At 38.2% G+C, this 17,706-nt stretch overlaps 1 protein-coding gene across 2 annotated transcripts in view; it reads left to right on the plus strand.

Moving 5' to 3' along the window:
* The first annotated feature begins 1,844 nt into the window (after positions 1–1,844).
* Positions 1,845–17,706, plus strand: part of DSC3 (desmocollin 3) — a 48,218-nt gene continuing 32,356 nt past the window's right edge. The window contains exons 1-4 of one of the 2 annotated variants that reach the window (XM_023207498.1): positions 1,845–1,988; positions 12,718–12,802; positions 13,836–14,035; positions 15,381–15,500. In XM_023207498.1, coding sequence (XP_023063266.1) covers positions 1,920–1,988; positions 12,718–12,802; positions 13,836–14,035; positions 15,381–15,500 — 474 coding nt within the window. In that variant the 5' untranslated portion in view covers positions 1,845–1,919. The remainder of the gene's footprint in view (positions 1,989–12,717; positions 12,803–13,835; positions 14,036–15,380; positions 15,501–17,706) is intronic. The other variant, XM_023207499.1, reaches the window with a different exon arrangement.

Here is a 17,706-nt window from a genome sequence, read left to right on the forward strand (position 1 = left end):
CTTTGCTATTGTGAATAGTGCCGCAATAAACATACGTGTGCATGTGTCTTTGTAGTAGCATAATTTATAATCCTTTGGGTATATACCCAGTAGTGGGATGGCTGGGTCATATGGTACATCTAGTTCTAGGTCCTTGAGGAATCGCCATACTGTTTTCCATAATGGTTGAACTAGTTTACAATCCCACCAACAGTGTAAAAGTGTTCCTATTTCTCCACATCCCCTCCAACACCTGTTGTTTCCTGATTTTTTAATGATTGCCATTCTAACTGGTGTGAGATGGTATCTCATTGTGGTTTTGATTTGCATTTCTCTGATGGCCAGTGATGATGAGCATTTTTTCATGTGTCTGTTGGCTGTATGAATGTCTTCTTTTGAGAAATGTCTGTTCATATCCTTTCCCCACTTTTGGATGGGGTTGTTTGTTTTTTTCTTGTATATTTGTTTGAGTTCTTTGTAGATTCTGGAAATGAGCCCTTTGTCAGATGAGTAGATTGCAAAAATTTTCTCCCATTCTGTAGGTTGCCTGTTCACTCTGATGGTAGTTTCTTTTGCTGTGCAGAAGCTCTTTAGTTTAATGAGATCCCATTTGTCAATTTTGGCTTTTGTTGCCGTTGCTTTTGGTGTTTTAGACATGAAGTCCTTGCCCGTGCCTATGTCCTGAATGGTACTAACCTCGAAACTTTTGAACGGACTTCGAGGAGTAGCATCACATGTCTGAGAGAGATTTCCTCCTGAATTCAGCAGGTGAGAGCTCGGGGAACATAAAAGCAAGTTTAGAGAGAAATAAGAGAATATCCCTAGTGTTACAAACGACATCTCTATGAAAAAGTGTAGCCTCGTAGGCTAGGAATGATTGTCTTTCGTCCCTTTCTGATTTGGAATTGTTTCCCACAGGAACTGGATTTTATGCATTTCCTTTCTTCCAGTCCCTCACACAAAGCTTGGCCGACTTTGGGCCCTGATAAATAGTCGTTGCATGATGTAGAATCTGTAAGCCTCTTTTTAGAAGGTTTTGTGTGGTAGATATTCCTTTGACCACCTGAAAAATTTCATTTTGGTACCAGTAAGTAGTAAACCAATAATTTACATCTAAGAACAAAGTCGTTTTTAGAAGGTTCATATAAGTCCCCCAAACTGTCAGTTAATAGAGCGCTGAGTGTAATCGCTCGTATTTTGGTTGCGTAAAAATGGTTAGATTCGAATTTCTTATATTTGGTTTTAATTTCTGACATGCCAAAACCTGTTTATTCATGCCATTTGGCATAAATTCCTTCTGTTGTGTGTTTTGTCATGTTAGTCAAATCTGGAGAGAATACTGTACATATATTTTGCTTTAATCTGAAAACACTGGCAGAATTTGTTCAGACGTCGAAGGGCAGATCCGCTGATCCAATGACAAGGGTGTTCCTGGCATCCAGCAGGGCCCCTGTCGAGGCAGGGATCCCTGCGGGCGGATTGGGGTTCTGCATTGAGATGCACCGCGCAGCGCCGGCGAGGGTGCCGCCCTGGGACGATCTGGCCTGCCAGGGCCTCTCTGCGGGCCGGGCGGGGCGGCAGCGCCGTGGGGCAGACGAGGGGCGTGGGAGAGCTGGCTGAGGGTGCGCCAGAGACCGTTTTCCCGAGCGCGAACGCCCCGGTGGCTGCTGGGGAGCAGAGGGGCAGGCTCGGGCAGCTCCTCAGCTGCGCCGGCGATGATAAAACTTGAGAAATAACAAGGAGTGGCCTCTCCGCGTCCTCTGGGTCCAATCTGGTTTCAGGAGTGAAGTTGCTCCCGGGCAGGCAAGCCTGAGAGAGGCCAAAGACACTTAAAGACAAGCAGCGGCGAGAAAAGCACCTCCCGCGCCCCACACCTCAGCAGATCTCGCTCTCGGCACCCTCCCGGCGCCCGCGTTCTCCTGGCCCTGCCCTGCATCCCGATGGCAGCCGCTGGGCCCCGGCGCTCCGTGCGCGGAGCTGCCTGCCGGCAGCTGCTGCTGACCCTCGTGGTGAGCCAGACCTCGCCGGATAGGGCTGGGATGGGGACCCGGGTGGATCCGCTCTGGACGCTGCGCGGAGCTGGGGACAAAGCGGGCCGAAACGTGACCACCGCGGCTCAGGTCGATGCTGCGGGTCTGGTAGCAGCCCCAAGTTCGGGCCTGCAGGAGTGAGGAGAGAAAATGCGTGCTTGCCGGTCGACTCTGGACTCAGCTTTTTGTTTTGAGACACCGCGTTCGATTGTTGGAATTCTGAGTCGCGCTCAAGCATTGCTGCGCTCTGGCGGGCGCCGTCGCCGGTTGGGCAGGGGGTTGGGATTCACGCTCCTCCCCAGGTGGTGGAGCTGCTGGTGGTGGTGGTTGGACGGCGCCTTTGGGTGGAGAGGGTGGAAGAGAGCTTGTTGGTCAGTATTTTAGGATCCCTGAGAGCTCAAAGCACAGACGTGAAATGGGATTTAGGGGCTGCCCCCTCCCCCGCTCTGGGTCCCAGTTGACCTGGATGGGTTCGTTAGTGTGTGCACCCGGGGCTGTGTCCCTGGGTCCCTTTGTGGGGCTGCCCCTGAGAAGCGAGTTTCTCGGTATCTCCCCTAAAGGGTATTCAGAAGCTCACGCAAGCGGTCCACCCCTGCCAGCCCCCCAGCCGGGGGCGGGATGTGCCCGGGACGCGAAGGTGTGGGAAGCCTGGGCCAGAATGGGGGCTGGGGTCGTGTTGTGTTTGGGGGATGCGGCCGAGGTGGGGAGACGGGTAGAGGGTGACAGTGGTGTGGGATGATGGATGCGGTGGGGTTGGGTCGTACTTGGAGGAGTGCGCGATCGGAGCACAACCCGGGGTTTCGAGTCTCCGGAAACCTGCCGCACAGGACGAAATCCTCTAGGAGAGGAAGTTAGAGACAATGCTCTGAGAACACGGGAGACTTGAAGTGTTCGGAACTCTGGCTGCGCGGTTGCACGCGAAGCTTCAGGCTTCAACAGAGTTTCATTCCGCAAGCTCAGAAAGGATGCGCGGACCCGCGACTTCCCCGCATCCACGGTTGTGCATGGGGTCCGATGGGAGCGAGGTGTATAGTATCCGCGTCGGCAGTGAGTCGAATCTGGTCTCGTGGATTCTTAGTGCTTCCCAGCCCTCCACCCTGGCAAGTGGGAGTGGGTCTAAGGGTTGTGCTCCCTTTAGGTCAGCGACATATGAATATGGGATTGGCAGTTATGATCTACGGTATGTTTATGCAGAAGGAATTGGACAAATAAGCGCATCTATTTGCCCGGAAACTGTTCTGACAAAATATCTGAGCTTATGAAATGACTACAAATGCAAACTGCTTGCAAAATGTGTTCTTTTGTAACATATTTAAAAGCTTTTTCAGCTTTTCAGTTTACAAGCATGCATTTGGGGTTTTGTGTTTCCTTTACGAAGGGATTGAGGATGGGGAACGAAATTGCGGGTGCTGCTCTCAGATTTTCTCGCATTCGCTCATGGCTTCTGGAGGCCATAGAAGACCAGGAGATGTCCTGGCAAGGCATGGCTGGGGGTGTCGGGCTGTGGCAAGGAAGAAGGTGCGCGTAAATCTAAATGGAGGAAGCTCCAGCTTTGATCTAGGACATACTGGTTTAAGATTTTTTTTTTTAATTCCATTGGGTTTAGATTAAATATCTGGAAACTTAAATATCCGAAAGTGTACATAAAATGACAATTGCTTTCATCTGCAATTGTCAGTTTACAAACACTTGCAATTTCGGACCGAATGGGTAAATTAACACTTCTCTTGACCATCTCATGTCTGTATTTCCTTCCTTTTGACTCATGCGACTCTCAACTTTTCACTATAATATTAATATAGCATTTTAGAAACACTTTTCATTTTATAGAGACTTTAATGGGTATCTTTAAACCATTATTTATCTTTAAAACATTGTTTGTTCTAAGGAGACAGCTTTTCAAAGCAAGTCTTTAACAAGAATCTGAGACTTGTTAAATTTTAGTCTTCCCAGTAAGCAGCCCAACAGGTTGAGGAATTTTCCCATTCTGCACTTTTCCTGTATCTCCTTCCCACCCTGTGCCCCACTACACTCTAAAGTGTAAATACAATTTCTAATAATCACACGCAGAAAGAAAAAAATGAGAGGGGAATACTAAAAAAAGAAGTATATCAGAGCATCTCACTATTGTTAAGCTTTTGATTGCCTCAGAAAGTGTATTTTCTTCTTAATGTAACCAGAATTGTTAGAGATGGTGGAAACTAATTTTCATGAGATCAGTTGTCTTCTGCCTGTTACAAATAATACGATTCTTTTAAAAATATGTGTTGATACAGTTACCAAATCCACTTTAACTATTATACATTATAAATGGCACATACTTGGACACAGCTAATCCATCATTTTGTTAAATGGGCTCCTTTCCTAAAGGAACTAAAATAGTTGAAACATTTGAAATAACTCCCCTCAAATCTGTACTTTTCCTCTTTGGAGGATATGAACTCTGCCCGCAACCTATGTGGATAAATAGGCATCCAAATTTTTATATTTTATAGGGTTAATGTGAATAATGTGAGTCTGTACCAGAAAAACTTGTGTGATTGTTTTGCTTTTGATAATAGTTGATATATTCATCATTTTAAAATAAAAGGGAGGATAGTAATTTCTAAAGACTTTTACATTCATGAAAAGAAGATTATGGCAAATAAAGGAAGTAGATGAAAACTAGTTTTAAAACTGCAAGCTTAAAAAAGTCAAAATTGTAGTATACCTATATTTAGATTGATGCATTATCAGCTACCTTATTAAAAGGAGATTGTTGATGTTCCTATTGAGATACAGCTAGATACGGAAGCACGTTCTGAATAAATAAATGTAAACTCATGCACATTCTTTGGTCCTGCTGTAATTCCCATGTGGCAGCCCTGCTCCATAGATGGTATTTGTGGTGACCTGTAGTTAATCATACTTTCCATTGAAAGTATGATAGCTGGAATTCCCATCTTACAATGAGTTTGGGTAGAAACAAATTTATTATACTCATCTAAGTACTGAGAATGCAGAGCAGTAAATCTTGCAATTTACTTTTGAAGTGGTAAGAATTGGAAAGGTAATATTTCCATTCTGAAGAAGACTTATGGCCACAGGAGAGATGAAGAGTTTAAAATTCTGTAATTATTGTGTTCAATCCAGAAGATCCTCTTCACATTTAAGACATGCCATATATTTCCATTCTTTTTCTTCTTTCTCTACCGAAGCAGGGTGTCATTTTAGAAAGCCTACTTTGTGTATTTACTGTAAAATTAAACACTAGCATAAAAGTGAAACAACTGTAGATAACACCTTTAATTTTCATTCTCTCTTTGGCATTAAATTTTTCAATCAGGATTTAGTGATTTGTCTGATAAGCTTTCTATCATGCAATTAATACAATTTGCTTAGTACTGTAAAATGCAACAAACCAATTTATTTTGCTTAGGCTGCAGTAGGTAATACTTTACATTATCATTTTTAAGCTTAGTTTTGTATATTTTAATTTAAAATATGGGCACTCTTGTATACAGAAGTTATTTTTATCATAAAATAACTTTAAAGGTCATTAGTTCATCATTGTTAATATACTAGTGTCTTTACATTTTTTTACTTTATTTTATTTTCAATAATGCAGCCAAACCTCACAAAAACATAATCTCAATTGAATTCATAGTTTCAAGAAATATACTATAACTGAAGTCTATATTGAATATTATCCCTTTCAAACGTCGTATTAATGAATTAACTGTACATTCTTTCTAATAATGTCCTATGTGGCAATGAAAATGAATGAACTACTGCTGTATAGTTAGGAACTTTGAAAATATTAGTGATGTTCCATTTCTTAACCTTGAATGTGAATACCCTAATGTTCATTTTATTATTTATTAAAACACACACGTATGCTGTATGTAATCTTTGGTATTTATAATATATTTTAGGAAGAACATTTTTAAAAAAGGAAAGAAATGGGCAGTAGAGGGTATCAACTAAACCAAACCTCTTGAGTATAGAGAAACTCTGCTCAAATTGAGCAAGTAAAAACAGAAAAGGCATAGATAAAACAATATTAGGAATGAAAAGGAAGTACAGTTTTGGAGAGAACAAATGTTAAAAAGTAAAATAGTATTAATAGATAATTCCAATTAATTTGAAAATACAGACAAAACAGACAACTTCTTAAAAAATACACATAACCAACATTGACTTGAGTAGGTATACAATTTTTTTTTTTTTTTTTTTTTTTTTTGAGGCGGAGTCTCGCTCTGCCGCCCAGGCTGGAGTGCAGTGGCCGGATCTCAGCTCACTGCAAGCTCCGCCTCCCGGGTTCACACCATTCTCCTGCCTCAGCCTCCCAAGTAGCTGGGACTACAGGCGCCCGCCATCTCGCCCAGCTAGTTTTTTGTATTTTTTAGTAGAGACGGGGTTTCACCAGGTTAGCCAGGATGGTCTCGATCTGCTGACCTCGTGATCCACCCGTCTCGGCCTCCCATACAATTTCTAAATAGATCTGTAACCATTAAATAAACTGAATTAGAAGCCAGATAGCTCCACACACACTTCTTTAGATCCACCAGGCCTGGGCTTATGACAAGTTAATTCTTTCAAAATTATATGGAACAGAGAGTCTGTACTTTATGTAAATTGTTTCAAACAACAGAAAAATACAGTACTCTTCTTAAATCATTTTATGAGGATTGTATGATGTTGAAAAATAGTAGCCTGATCTTACTTACAAATATGTGAAATGTTGAGATAAATTGAAAGCAAACCAATATATTTGTAAGCATAAATATATGATGTTCCTATAAGGCTTATCTCAGGAAAGGAAACATGGTTTCACATTAGAACATCTATTATTGTATTTTAACATAGTATCAACAGAGAAAATGTATCAATAGAGAAAAACTGATTATTTCAGAAATAGTGGAAACAGTTCGATTTAAAAGAATTCATATAATTCATAGTACACTCAGAATATAGAGAATGAACTTTTTTTTTTTTTTTTTTTTTTTTTTTGAGATGGAGTATCACTCTGTCACCCAGGCTGGAGTGCAATGGCATGATCTTGACTCACTGCAACCTCTGCCTCCCAGGTTCAAGTGATTCTCCTGCCTCAGCTTCCTGAGTAGCTGGGATTACAGGCTCGCGCCACCACACCCAGCTAATTTTTGTATTTTTAGTAGAGATGGGGTTTCACCATGTTAGTCAAGCTGGTCTCGAACTCCTGACCTCATGATCTGCCTGCCTCGGCCTTCCAGCATGCTCGGATTACAGGTGTGAGCCACTGCACCTGCCAAGTGTGAACTCTCTTAATGTAATGAAACGTATCTAAGAAAAATGAATGAATGAATGAACGTTATAAGGAAAAAAGAAAAAGACTCATAATTAATGGCAAAATTATAAAAAATATTCTCTTTAAGTTAGAAACAAATCCATAATGGTCAGTATAGGTGTTTCTATTCAGCATTCCAGAAGAGGTCCTAAAAAGCATATCAGATAAAAATTAGCAATGATGAAAGACTTGTAGGATTAAAAGAAAGTAAACCTAATTGTCATTTTGCCAGCGACAGGATTAACTACATAGAAATCCAACACTATCTATTGACAGATACTAGAACTAATAAAAGTAAGCAAGTTTCATGAATATAAGCTTAACATTTTTACATGATTGTATATATTATCAAGGGACAACTCAAAAATATGTTAAGAGGAATCCCATTCATACAACAACAAATCAATGTGTCTAAGATAAATGTAACAAAAAATGTGAAAGACCTTTATAGCAAAAATTACAAAGCTTTATTGAAAAGCAAACATAATTCGACTGAGCGCAGTGGCTCATGCCTGTAATCCCAGCACTTTGGGAGGCTAAGGCAGGCGGATCATGAGGTCAGGAGTTCGAGACCAGCCTGGCCAACATGATGAAACCCCATCTCTACTAAAAATACAAAAATTAGCCGGGCATGGTGGTGCACGCCTGTAATCCCAGCTACTCAGGAGGCTGAGGCAGGAGAACTGCTGGAACCCCGGGGCAGATATTGTAGTGAGCTGAGATCATGCCACTGCACTCCAGCCTGGGCGACAGAGTGAGACTCCGTCTCAAAGCGGGGAGGGGGGCGGGGGAGGGAAACAGCAAAAAGGAAACATGATTCATAAGTAATTGAGAATGAATCATGTTGATGGATGGAAAGTCTCAAGAGCCCTAAATGTCAAATCCTCTTTAAATTAATATTTAAATGAAATGGAATGTCATCAACATCCTAAAAGAAATTTTTACAGAACTTGGGCAGCTGATCATAAAATTGTTTTGAAAGTCAAAGTCTAAAAAGAGCAAAAATACTACTTTAAAAAAGAAGATTGAGCAATGGGGACTTTGAAGTTTTTGAGTATCTGGTATACATAAAATTTTAATAAAGATGTGTCAAATAAAAAAAACAAAATTGAAGCACTCTGTTTATCAAAAGATTTCGTAATAAAAGGTAAAAAAACAAACTATGTAAAGCTGTAAGAAAAAATAAATTTAAAAAATGCAAACTTAAGTGATTAAAGGAGAATAGACAATTTACAGAAAATAAATGGCAGATAAACACAAGAAAATACAGTCAATCTCACTAAAAATTAATAAAATGCAAATTAAAACAGCTGTTAGGTTGGCAACATGGAAGAAGTCATAAAATTATTTGTAAGGGAGGATATGGGAAATAGAGAGATTTAATATGCTGGGGGCATTAATAGAAATTGATATTAGTACTTTGGAGAGCAACTTGGCAATAGCTAATAAAATTGAAGATGTTCGTGTATGGCACAGTAATTTCCGCTGTAGGCAGTGCTGCTCACATAGCATCATTTGTAATAGAAGAAATGAAAAACAGTCTAAATAACCATCAACAGAAGAATGACTAATAATAAACTGTGGTACATTTATGGAAAAATCTCAGATATACTGTTGGGTGAAAAAAGCAAATGGCAAAGGGATGCATATAAACACATACTACCCAATACCAGCTTATATTTTATAGGCCCAAGCATATACTATATAATAAAAGTATAAAATCCTACTGAGGAAGTATAAATTCTAACTTCTGAAAAAACTATTCCCTGGAGAAGAGTTGGAAATATAATAGAGCATAAGACTTTAGCCACATCTGTAAATTTTAATTAAAAAATGGAACAAAAATTGCAAAATATTTAGTTTTTTTAAAGATCTAGATGGACACAGAGCATTTATTATGTTCTAATTGATTTAAATATTTCAGTTAGCTGAAGTATTTTGAAAAGAGATGTGAATAAGTATATATTGGGCGTAGCATTTTTTTGGGATTCCAAAATAGCGACTATAGAGTTACAATATATTTCAACCAATGGGTGGTTTGTTGAAGGAAACCATTTTTCATCCCAAGGTGGCAACTATATGCTTAAGGAAAATATTAAATTAAGCATATGTATGATTTTTTTTAAAGGACAAACAACTTATAACTTCATTGTCCCAGTTTGCAATCTGGTTAGGATTTTCTGAAAATGACTTCTTGGCTTATTATATCTAAATTAAACAGCATTGTTACTGATTTGTTTTTCTAAGACCACCAGAGTGGGCACAAAAGAACCAGCGAGTAGGCAAGGCTAAAAGCAAAACTGCAAATTTATTCTTTGGTCATCTAGCTTCAGGGACCGGAGCTGGGGGAAGTGGGGGGGCGGTTTCTAATACAGTCCCGACAAGAGTGGGGGCTGAGAAAGCCCGCCCCCGGCACATCTGCTGGGAGCGACTTTTCTAGGAGTGGAAGGGCAATAGGCGAGGCACGGGCATGTCGGGGGAGAGGGGGCGCTCCGCAGGTGCCACCAGGTAAATCTTGATCTCCTCGGATTGACACCACCTGGTGCATGCCTGATTAATCTGCACCTTCCCGGGTGTCAGCTGCATTCTCGCACACACGGGAAGAGTTGGTGGTGAAGAAGAACGCGGAAGTGCACCATCCTGCCTCCGTTTGTCCAAGCAGTTACATGTTGGCCCTATTTGTCCATATTTTTGAGATATTTTATTTATTCTGTCTAATTCAAGTGAGGGTAAGGTGAATCTTTGAGAAGTACAATAATTTTAGATCACATATTAGAATCATTTTGATAATGTATATATTTGTATATCGATATATTTACAGTTATGTTGTGTAACTATGAGTTAAAATCTTTTAATTTGTGCAGAAATCCGTTTTATATTTGATTATATCAGAAATAAAATACTTCTTTGTGGTTATTATTCCATTTTATTGTGCTGAAATTACTTCTGTGAATTTATAAATTTGACAAGGCCTTTCACTACCAATTTGTGGAAGTAACTGGAAAGAGTCATTTTTCGATCAACGTCAGTGCCCTTTTTTGTTTTAAACTGCATTATTGAGATATAATTTACATTTGTAAAATTCACCTTTGTTAAGTGTATAATGCAGTGAATTTTAGTAAATTTGAAGAACGTGCAATCATTACTACAATCTGATTTTAGAAGTTTTTCATCACTTTAAAAATAAGCCTCATGCCCATTTACAAGCACTTCCCATGGAAATTTACTTTGTTCCTGCATATTTACCTATTGTGGACATTTTATGTAAATGAAATCATACAGTATGTGTTGTTTTGTGTCTAGTTTCTTTGACTGAGTATGTTTTGTAGGTTTATCCTTGTTGTGGCATGCATAGTACTTAACAAAGTAAATTTCGTTGTATGGATTGTTTTCACTTTTTGCCTGATGTGAATAATGGTATGTACTGTGAATATTCATGACAAGTTTTTGTGTGGACATAGGTTTTTATTTCATTTAGGAAGAGTGGAATTGATGGATCATTTAAGTTTATGTTTAACTTTTTGAGAAATTGCAAAACTATTTTCCAAAGCGTCTGCACCACTTTACCTTTCCTCCAGCAATGTGTAGAGGTTTCAGTTTCTCGACATCCTCACCAATACTTGTTATTTTCTGTCTCATTTATTTTAGTTATCCTAGCAAGTAGGTATTGCATTGTGATTTAGATAACCATTTCCCTAAAACCTAATGATGTTGGGTATCTTTTCATCTACTTTTTGGCCATTTTAATATCTTTTTTGGGATAATACCTATCCCAATCCTTTGCCCATTTTTCTGTGTTATTTGTCTTTTTATTATTGAGTTGCAGGAATTCTTTAAATATTTTTGATACCAGTCCTTTATTGGTTTGAAACTATTTTCTTCTATCCCATGAGTTATATTTTTCACTTTTGTAAAGAAAGTGGTATTTTTCTGGAGAGCAGAAGTTTTTACTTTGAATAAGTATTATTTAACAACTTTTCTTTATCACTGTGTTTTTGGTGTTGTATATAATAAATCATTTCCTAACCCAACATCATAAAGATTTGCTCTCAAGTTTACCTCTAAATAATTTATTTCTTACATTTATGTCTGTGGTTCATTTTGAGCTAATTTTCATGTATGGTGTGAGGTAGGGGTTCAAATTCACTTTTTTTTTCAGGAAGATATCAAATCATCCCAACACCATTTGTTGGAAAGACTATTTATTTCTCTAGAAATTTCTGGAAGCTAACCATAAATGTAAGGCCTTATTTCTGGCATTTAAGTTCTATTCCATTCATCTATATATTTATTGTATTGCCAGTACCACTCTGTTTTGATTATTGTAGCTTTGTAGCAAGTTTTGAAATTGGTAAATATGTCTTTCAATTTTTTTTTTTTGTTTTTCAATTTTATTCGGGTACCTTGTATTTCTATAAAGATTAATTTTCAATTTTTTCAAAAAAGTTATCTGGGATTTTTATAGAGATTGTACTGAATCTGTAAATTAATTTTGGGAATGTGTATTCTGATCCATGAAGATGGGCTATCTCTCTATTTATCTAGGTCTTTAAAAATTTCCTTCAGCAATGTTTTATGGTTTTCAGTGTGTACTATTTTATTTCTTTGATGACATTTATTCCTAAGTATTTTATTCTTCTTAATACTCTACAAATCAATTTTCTTGCTTAGTTTCCAAATTTTTCAATGCTAGTGTACAGGAATGCAGTCACATGCTCATCTTGTATCCAGTAGCCTTACTGAACTCATTTATTTAGACAGGTTTTAGTGGATTCCTAGGATTTTCCGTCTACAAATTTATGTCATCTGTGAATAGAAACAATTTTACCTTTTCCTTTCCAATTTGGATGCCTTTGATTTTATTTTCTTGTGTAATTTTCCTGGCTAGAAGCTCCAGTATAATGTTAAATAGAAGCATGGTGAAACCCCATCCCTACTAAAACTATAAAAATTAGCTGCTCATGGTGGTGGGCGCCTGTAATCCCAGCTACTTGGGAGGCTGAGGCGGGAGAATTGCTTGAAGCCAGGAGGTGGAGGGTGCCGTGAGCTGAGAGTATGCTGTTGCACTCCAGCCTAGGCAATAGAGCAAGACTCAGTCACAAAAATAAATAAACAAATAAATAAAAAAGAAGTAGTTAGAGCAGAGCAGACATCATTGTCTTGTTCCTGATGCTAGAAGAAATAATTCAATCTTTCTCCTTTAAATATGAAGTTTGTTGTTGTTTGTCATAAATGAACTTTATCATATTGAGCAAGTTCCTTTCTATTCCTGGTTTGCTGGGGGTTTATTATAAATGGGTGTTGGACTTTGTCAGTTGCTTGTTTAATCACATCTATTTATATGATTATGTTTTTCTAATCTTTATTTTCTCTGTATTAATGTGACCTTTTAAATTCTAGATCTTCAGTCTTGCTGGTGAAGCCTGCAAAAAGGTGATACTTAATGTACCTTCTAAACTAGAGGCAGACAAAATAATTGGCAGAGGTGAGAAATTTTAAAAGTCTGTTTAAAGCAGAAATTTAGTTTACATAGGCTGGAAAGAGCATGATATAATACCTTTGCCTTTTGGAGGTAGCCTGAATCTACTAACAAGGGATGTCCCTCCAGGGAGTAAACCAGAAGTTATCATTCTGCTAAAAATGTGAAGATGAGAGAAATATGTCATCAGCCCTAAAGATGTTTATTTTATTTTTTTGCTAAATGTTTCCACCTGTGACAGATTTGAATTAATGTGAAAACATGACTCATGGACTTAGCAAATGAATCCTTTGAGAGGTTGTTACTTATAGGAGTAGTAATTTATCCATTTGCTTTCTGTTAAGACAAATAGTTGAAGAATGGGATGGATGACAGGTACATTTCGATGTTTATATGCATTTTATTACCCGTTACTAGAGGCCAGAAATCCCAGGGAAGAAAGACTTAATGTAGAGTTTCAGTGTGGGGCCTTGGAAAGCTTGGAACACACAGAGTATCGTGGGCCTGCAGGGGAAATTGTGTACAGAAAAGTGCCAGTGGGAAGAAAAATTCGGAGATCAGATTTTTCTTATGTGACTCTTTACCAAACTCATACACTCCATTGCTCATTGGCTCATGACTTCTCACTAAATATAGGTGTATCTTAAACCCTCAGATTGTATTGTTAGGGCAACTCTTCTATATGTTTATTCAGGTGTATTGGGGGCATGTAGCTAAGTTTTGTCATGATTATAACATGCCCAAATCTTTAACTGGAAGGTCATTTTCATAAGTCTATTAGAAGCATATAAAGGTTTAAAACTTTATTTAATAAAAGGTTTATTTAATAGAAATATACACTAGATAATTATTTTTTAACTGAAAGAAAATGATTATTTTTTAAGTAATGTAAAAAACAGGTTTAGATATCTGGTAAATGCAAAGCGGTTGGCTGATTTCATCCCACTTCATGGTTTTTAAAAAGATTATATAAATTATTTCAACACATTTTTTCTTCTCATGTGTTTCCACCTTATAACTTGGAAATTTTTACTTGCAGTTAATTTGGAAGAGTGCTTCAGATCTGCAGACCTCATCCAGTCAAGTGATCCTGATTTCAGAGTTCTAAGTGATGGGTCAGTGTACACAGCCAGAGCTGTTGTACTGTCTGATGAGAAAAGATCATTTACCATATGGCTTTCTGACAAAAGGAGGCAGAAACAGAAAGAGGTTACCGTGCTGCTAGAACATCAGAAGAAGGTATTTAAAGTACATTAAATATTTTCAGGCATTTTTTTCGTTAGAATACTCTCATTAAAAATTGCAAAGAGAAACAAGGATAAATAGGGTATTTTCCCCTTTTGTTTTCATTTTGTTTCCTTTCTTTTCACTTCGCTTCCATTTTCTTACCCTTTTTCTTCCTTTCCATTTTTTTTACCCTGTCCTTTCATTCCTTCCCTTTTCCTTCTCCTTTCCTTCCCCTTCTCTTTCCCCTTCCGTTTCTTCCCTCCCTGTCACCTTCCCTCTCTCCCTTTTTCTATCTTTCTCTCTACCTCTCACTCTCTTTGTCTCTCCCTCTCTCTCTTTCTTAACACTTGTTGAACTCTGGTTTTGGTTTTACTTTATTCAACCTAAATTATTTCTCTGTGAGGGTTTCTTCCACCTCTAAATTCTAACTATTGTCTTTTGTGCACTGGTGTCGGTTTGATTATCCCTCTATTATAGAATTCAGAATTTTTTTAATGCAAAGCCTTTACAGTGAGGAATGCCATTATGAAAGTAGTCACAAAATGATGAAAGGTTTAGACTGGTTTATATCTAATCTGTGTTAACTGTATCAACAATAAAGCTAATTTAAGTTACAGTTTAGCACTTTGCTAAATGTTTAATGCAATTATTTATTCATTAATTTTCATGAAATAAAATAGCTCCCTTGCTGCATCATGAAATGAGATGAACATCACTAAAAAGTCTAACAGAACTTTCTCCCGTGATAGAGACGCGCGCTGTCCGCACTGTTTGATATGGTAGCTCAATATTAATGGCTACTCTGCACTTGGCATGTGGCTAGTGCAACCGAAGGATAGAGCTTCTTATGTTATTTAATGCCAGTTAATTTAAATTTAAACAATCACATGACTTATGGTGGCCAAGGGCTACCGTATCAGACAGTGTAGATAGAACACTGTGGCAGTGAAGGACATACATTTTCTTTCTCTGACCTAAGGGCATGAGCTTTTAACTAAAAGAACAGGTAAGTGCTATCTGGAGATTGTTGTAGAGGGAATGTGTTCTATATCTCTATTTGGGACAAAGCAAGAAGACCTAAGCATATAATGGTGATTTTCCTAACATGAAAGTATAGTCAGTGTTAGAATGGTGTACAAAAAGAAATTCTCTGTTTCTTGATACCTATAAAATCTGGATATATTCTTTCTTACCCTTCTAATGCAGAAAGACTTTATTAACTGGTTTAGCTTCAGCGTGGAAATGCCTGACGCTGAACCTCTAAAGAAGGATTAGGTTTATGAGTTGTCCACTATTTTACACAAAGTAGACTGTGCTGCTTTTGTTTGTTTATGTATTTGTTTTTCTCTAAATTCAGGTATTGAAGACACGACACACTAGAGAAACTGTTCTCCGGCGTGCCAAGAGGAGATGGGCACCTATTCCTTGCTCTATGCAAGAGAATTCCTTGGGCCCTTTCCCTTTGTTTCTTCAACAAGTACGTTTACATCTTTTCTGGTTAGGATTGCTTTAATTCTAAGAGTCTGTTTCACTGAGATTTAATACCTCTTTAAACATATAAAAATAAACAGATCTGATTAAAGATGTTCATGAGGTGTAACAAAAGTAAAATGAGAAATAAAATCACTAAAAACCTAATAATAGGTTTCAACTGAGAAAGGCTCTAAAGCCATTGAATGATATTTATTTGTTTATTCATTCATTTACCAGGGAGTTACTGAGCACTTACTATATCCTGTGGGAGGTACTGCTCTAGGTCCTAAAGATAGAAGTAAATTTAGTCATGGCCCCTGCTCTCATGTGGTTTACTGGCCTCGTGAAGGAGACAAAAGTAGGATAATAATTACAACTTTTAGTGATGAGTGCTATGATTCTAGTATAGAGCTGTTTGGTGATTTGGTAACAAATGAGATGAATATTAAACCCTGAGGTAAGGTGGTAAAAAACAAGAGAAGGCTTAGAGAAGGAGACAACTGAGTTGAGTCCTGAAGAATGGAAAATTTTTCTGCAGGTGAATAACTGTAGAAGAAGAGGGAAGTACAGAAGTGAGAGCTCCTTAGAGGAGCTCTGGGTGGCTTAGGCTTCCAAGTTGTAATGGAATGGAGCAAGTAGATGAGGCTGAAGAAGGAGGTAGGGGTCAAATCACTATGGACTATGTGCGTTCTACTAGTAAGTTTAACTTTATCTTAATAACAAGGAGAAATTCTTAAGCAAATTGCTGACATGATCGGGTTTACTTTTCTCATTAAGATCCAAATGGAACATGCACAACTGAAACCATTACTGAAGTAGGGCTGTGACCTTCTGCTTGCCTTTTTCCCCTTAAATTTCCAGTAGTGTACTTGATATTTAATACTAATGGTGTAACCTGTGTACTAATTGTTTCAGTTTTTAACTATCCTTCCACAGTCATTCACACTTATTTTTTATTCTACCCTAGTGCTAGACATTTGTTTATTCTCCATGAATATTATAACTTGAACACTGATGAAGCATATTAAGAAATGATTTCTAATTGCCAAAGCTGTGCCAATCATAGCTAGTTTTACCCTTTGCTTTGCAAAACCAGTCACCATCTTAGTCCTCATTTCCTTGACATATTTACATTTGACATAGCTGACCTTTCCCTTCTTTTGGAACTGTTTCTTTATTTGGCTCCTAGGACACCATTCATCTAGTCTTCCACTTAGTTCGTTGATCACTCCTTAGTAGGTTTGGTTGGATCTTCCTCATCCATCCTCCCAGCCTGCTGTCCCAATCTCTAAACTTTGGAGAGCTCCAGGACTCAATGAATCTTATCTCTTGTTTCTTGATATTTACTCTCTCAGTGATTACTCTCTCAGTGATCTCATCAGATCTCCTAACTCTAAGTACTATTTATACACTGAATACTTAAAACTTTGCATTTCCAGTCCAAACTATCTAACTGATGTTAACATTTGGAAGTTTAATAGGGTTTCAAACTAAACTTATGGAAATAAAATGCTTGTTATTTCTCCTAAAAACAGCCATCTCAATTAGCAGAGTTCAATCCTTCTAACTCTCTGGGCATTGGAGTCTGATTCATAAGATTTAAGCTGCAGAAAACATAGTTCTGTCTAAGTTCTTAACAGATAAGGATTTATTAAAGAGTTTACAGAATTGTCCAGAGGGCTGAAGAAACAAACTTTAGGTTGAACTTTCAGGAACAAATCCTCAAGCTAGCTACACCACAGAATCTACAACCAAGGGACATATTACCTTCTCCATGATAGAGAAGACATTATTTCAAGAACCAAAGGGCCACTGGCACAGTGAGGAAAACACCATAGCCATATTCCTCCTCATGCAACTTCAGAACAGTCTCTGAACTGTGCCAACCAGCATCAGTGAAAAGATTGATCTGTATCTTATTTTGTAACACAAAGTTGGCGAATATCTAGTAGTACACATGCTATTGCAGAAAAGGAAGGAAAGAAGAAAGGAAGGGAGGGAGGGAGGGAGTGAGGGAGGGAGGGAGGGTGGGATGGAGGGAAGGAAGGAAAGAAGGAAGGAAGGAAAACAAACGCATCTGAACTGAGATGTTAGAAAAAATAGCAGAAGTAGCAAAAATGAGACACCTGCCTACCTCAAAGAAAGAAAGAAAGAAAGAGAAAAAAAGAAAGAAAGAAAGAAAGAAAGAAAGAAAGAAAGAAAGAAAGAAA

Source organism: Piliocolobus tephrosceles, chromosome 18 (genome assembly GCF_002776525.5).
Source record: "Piliocolobus tephrosceles isolate RC106 chromosome 18, ASM277652v3, whole genome shotgun sequence".
NCBI classification, from domain to species: domain Eukaryota; kingdom Metazoa; phylum Chordata; class Mammalia; order Primates; family Cercopithecidae; genus Piliocolobus; species Piliocolobus tephrosceles.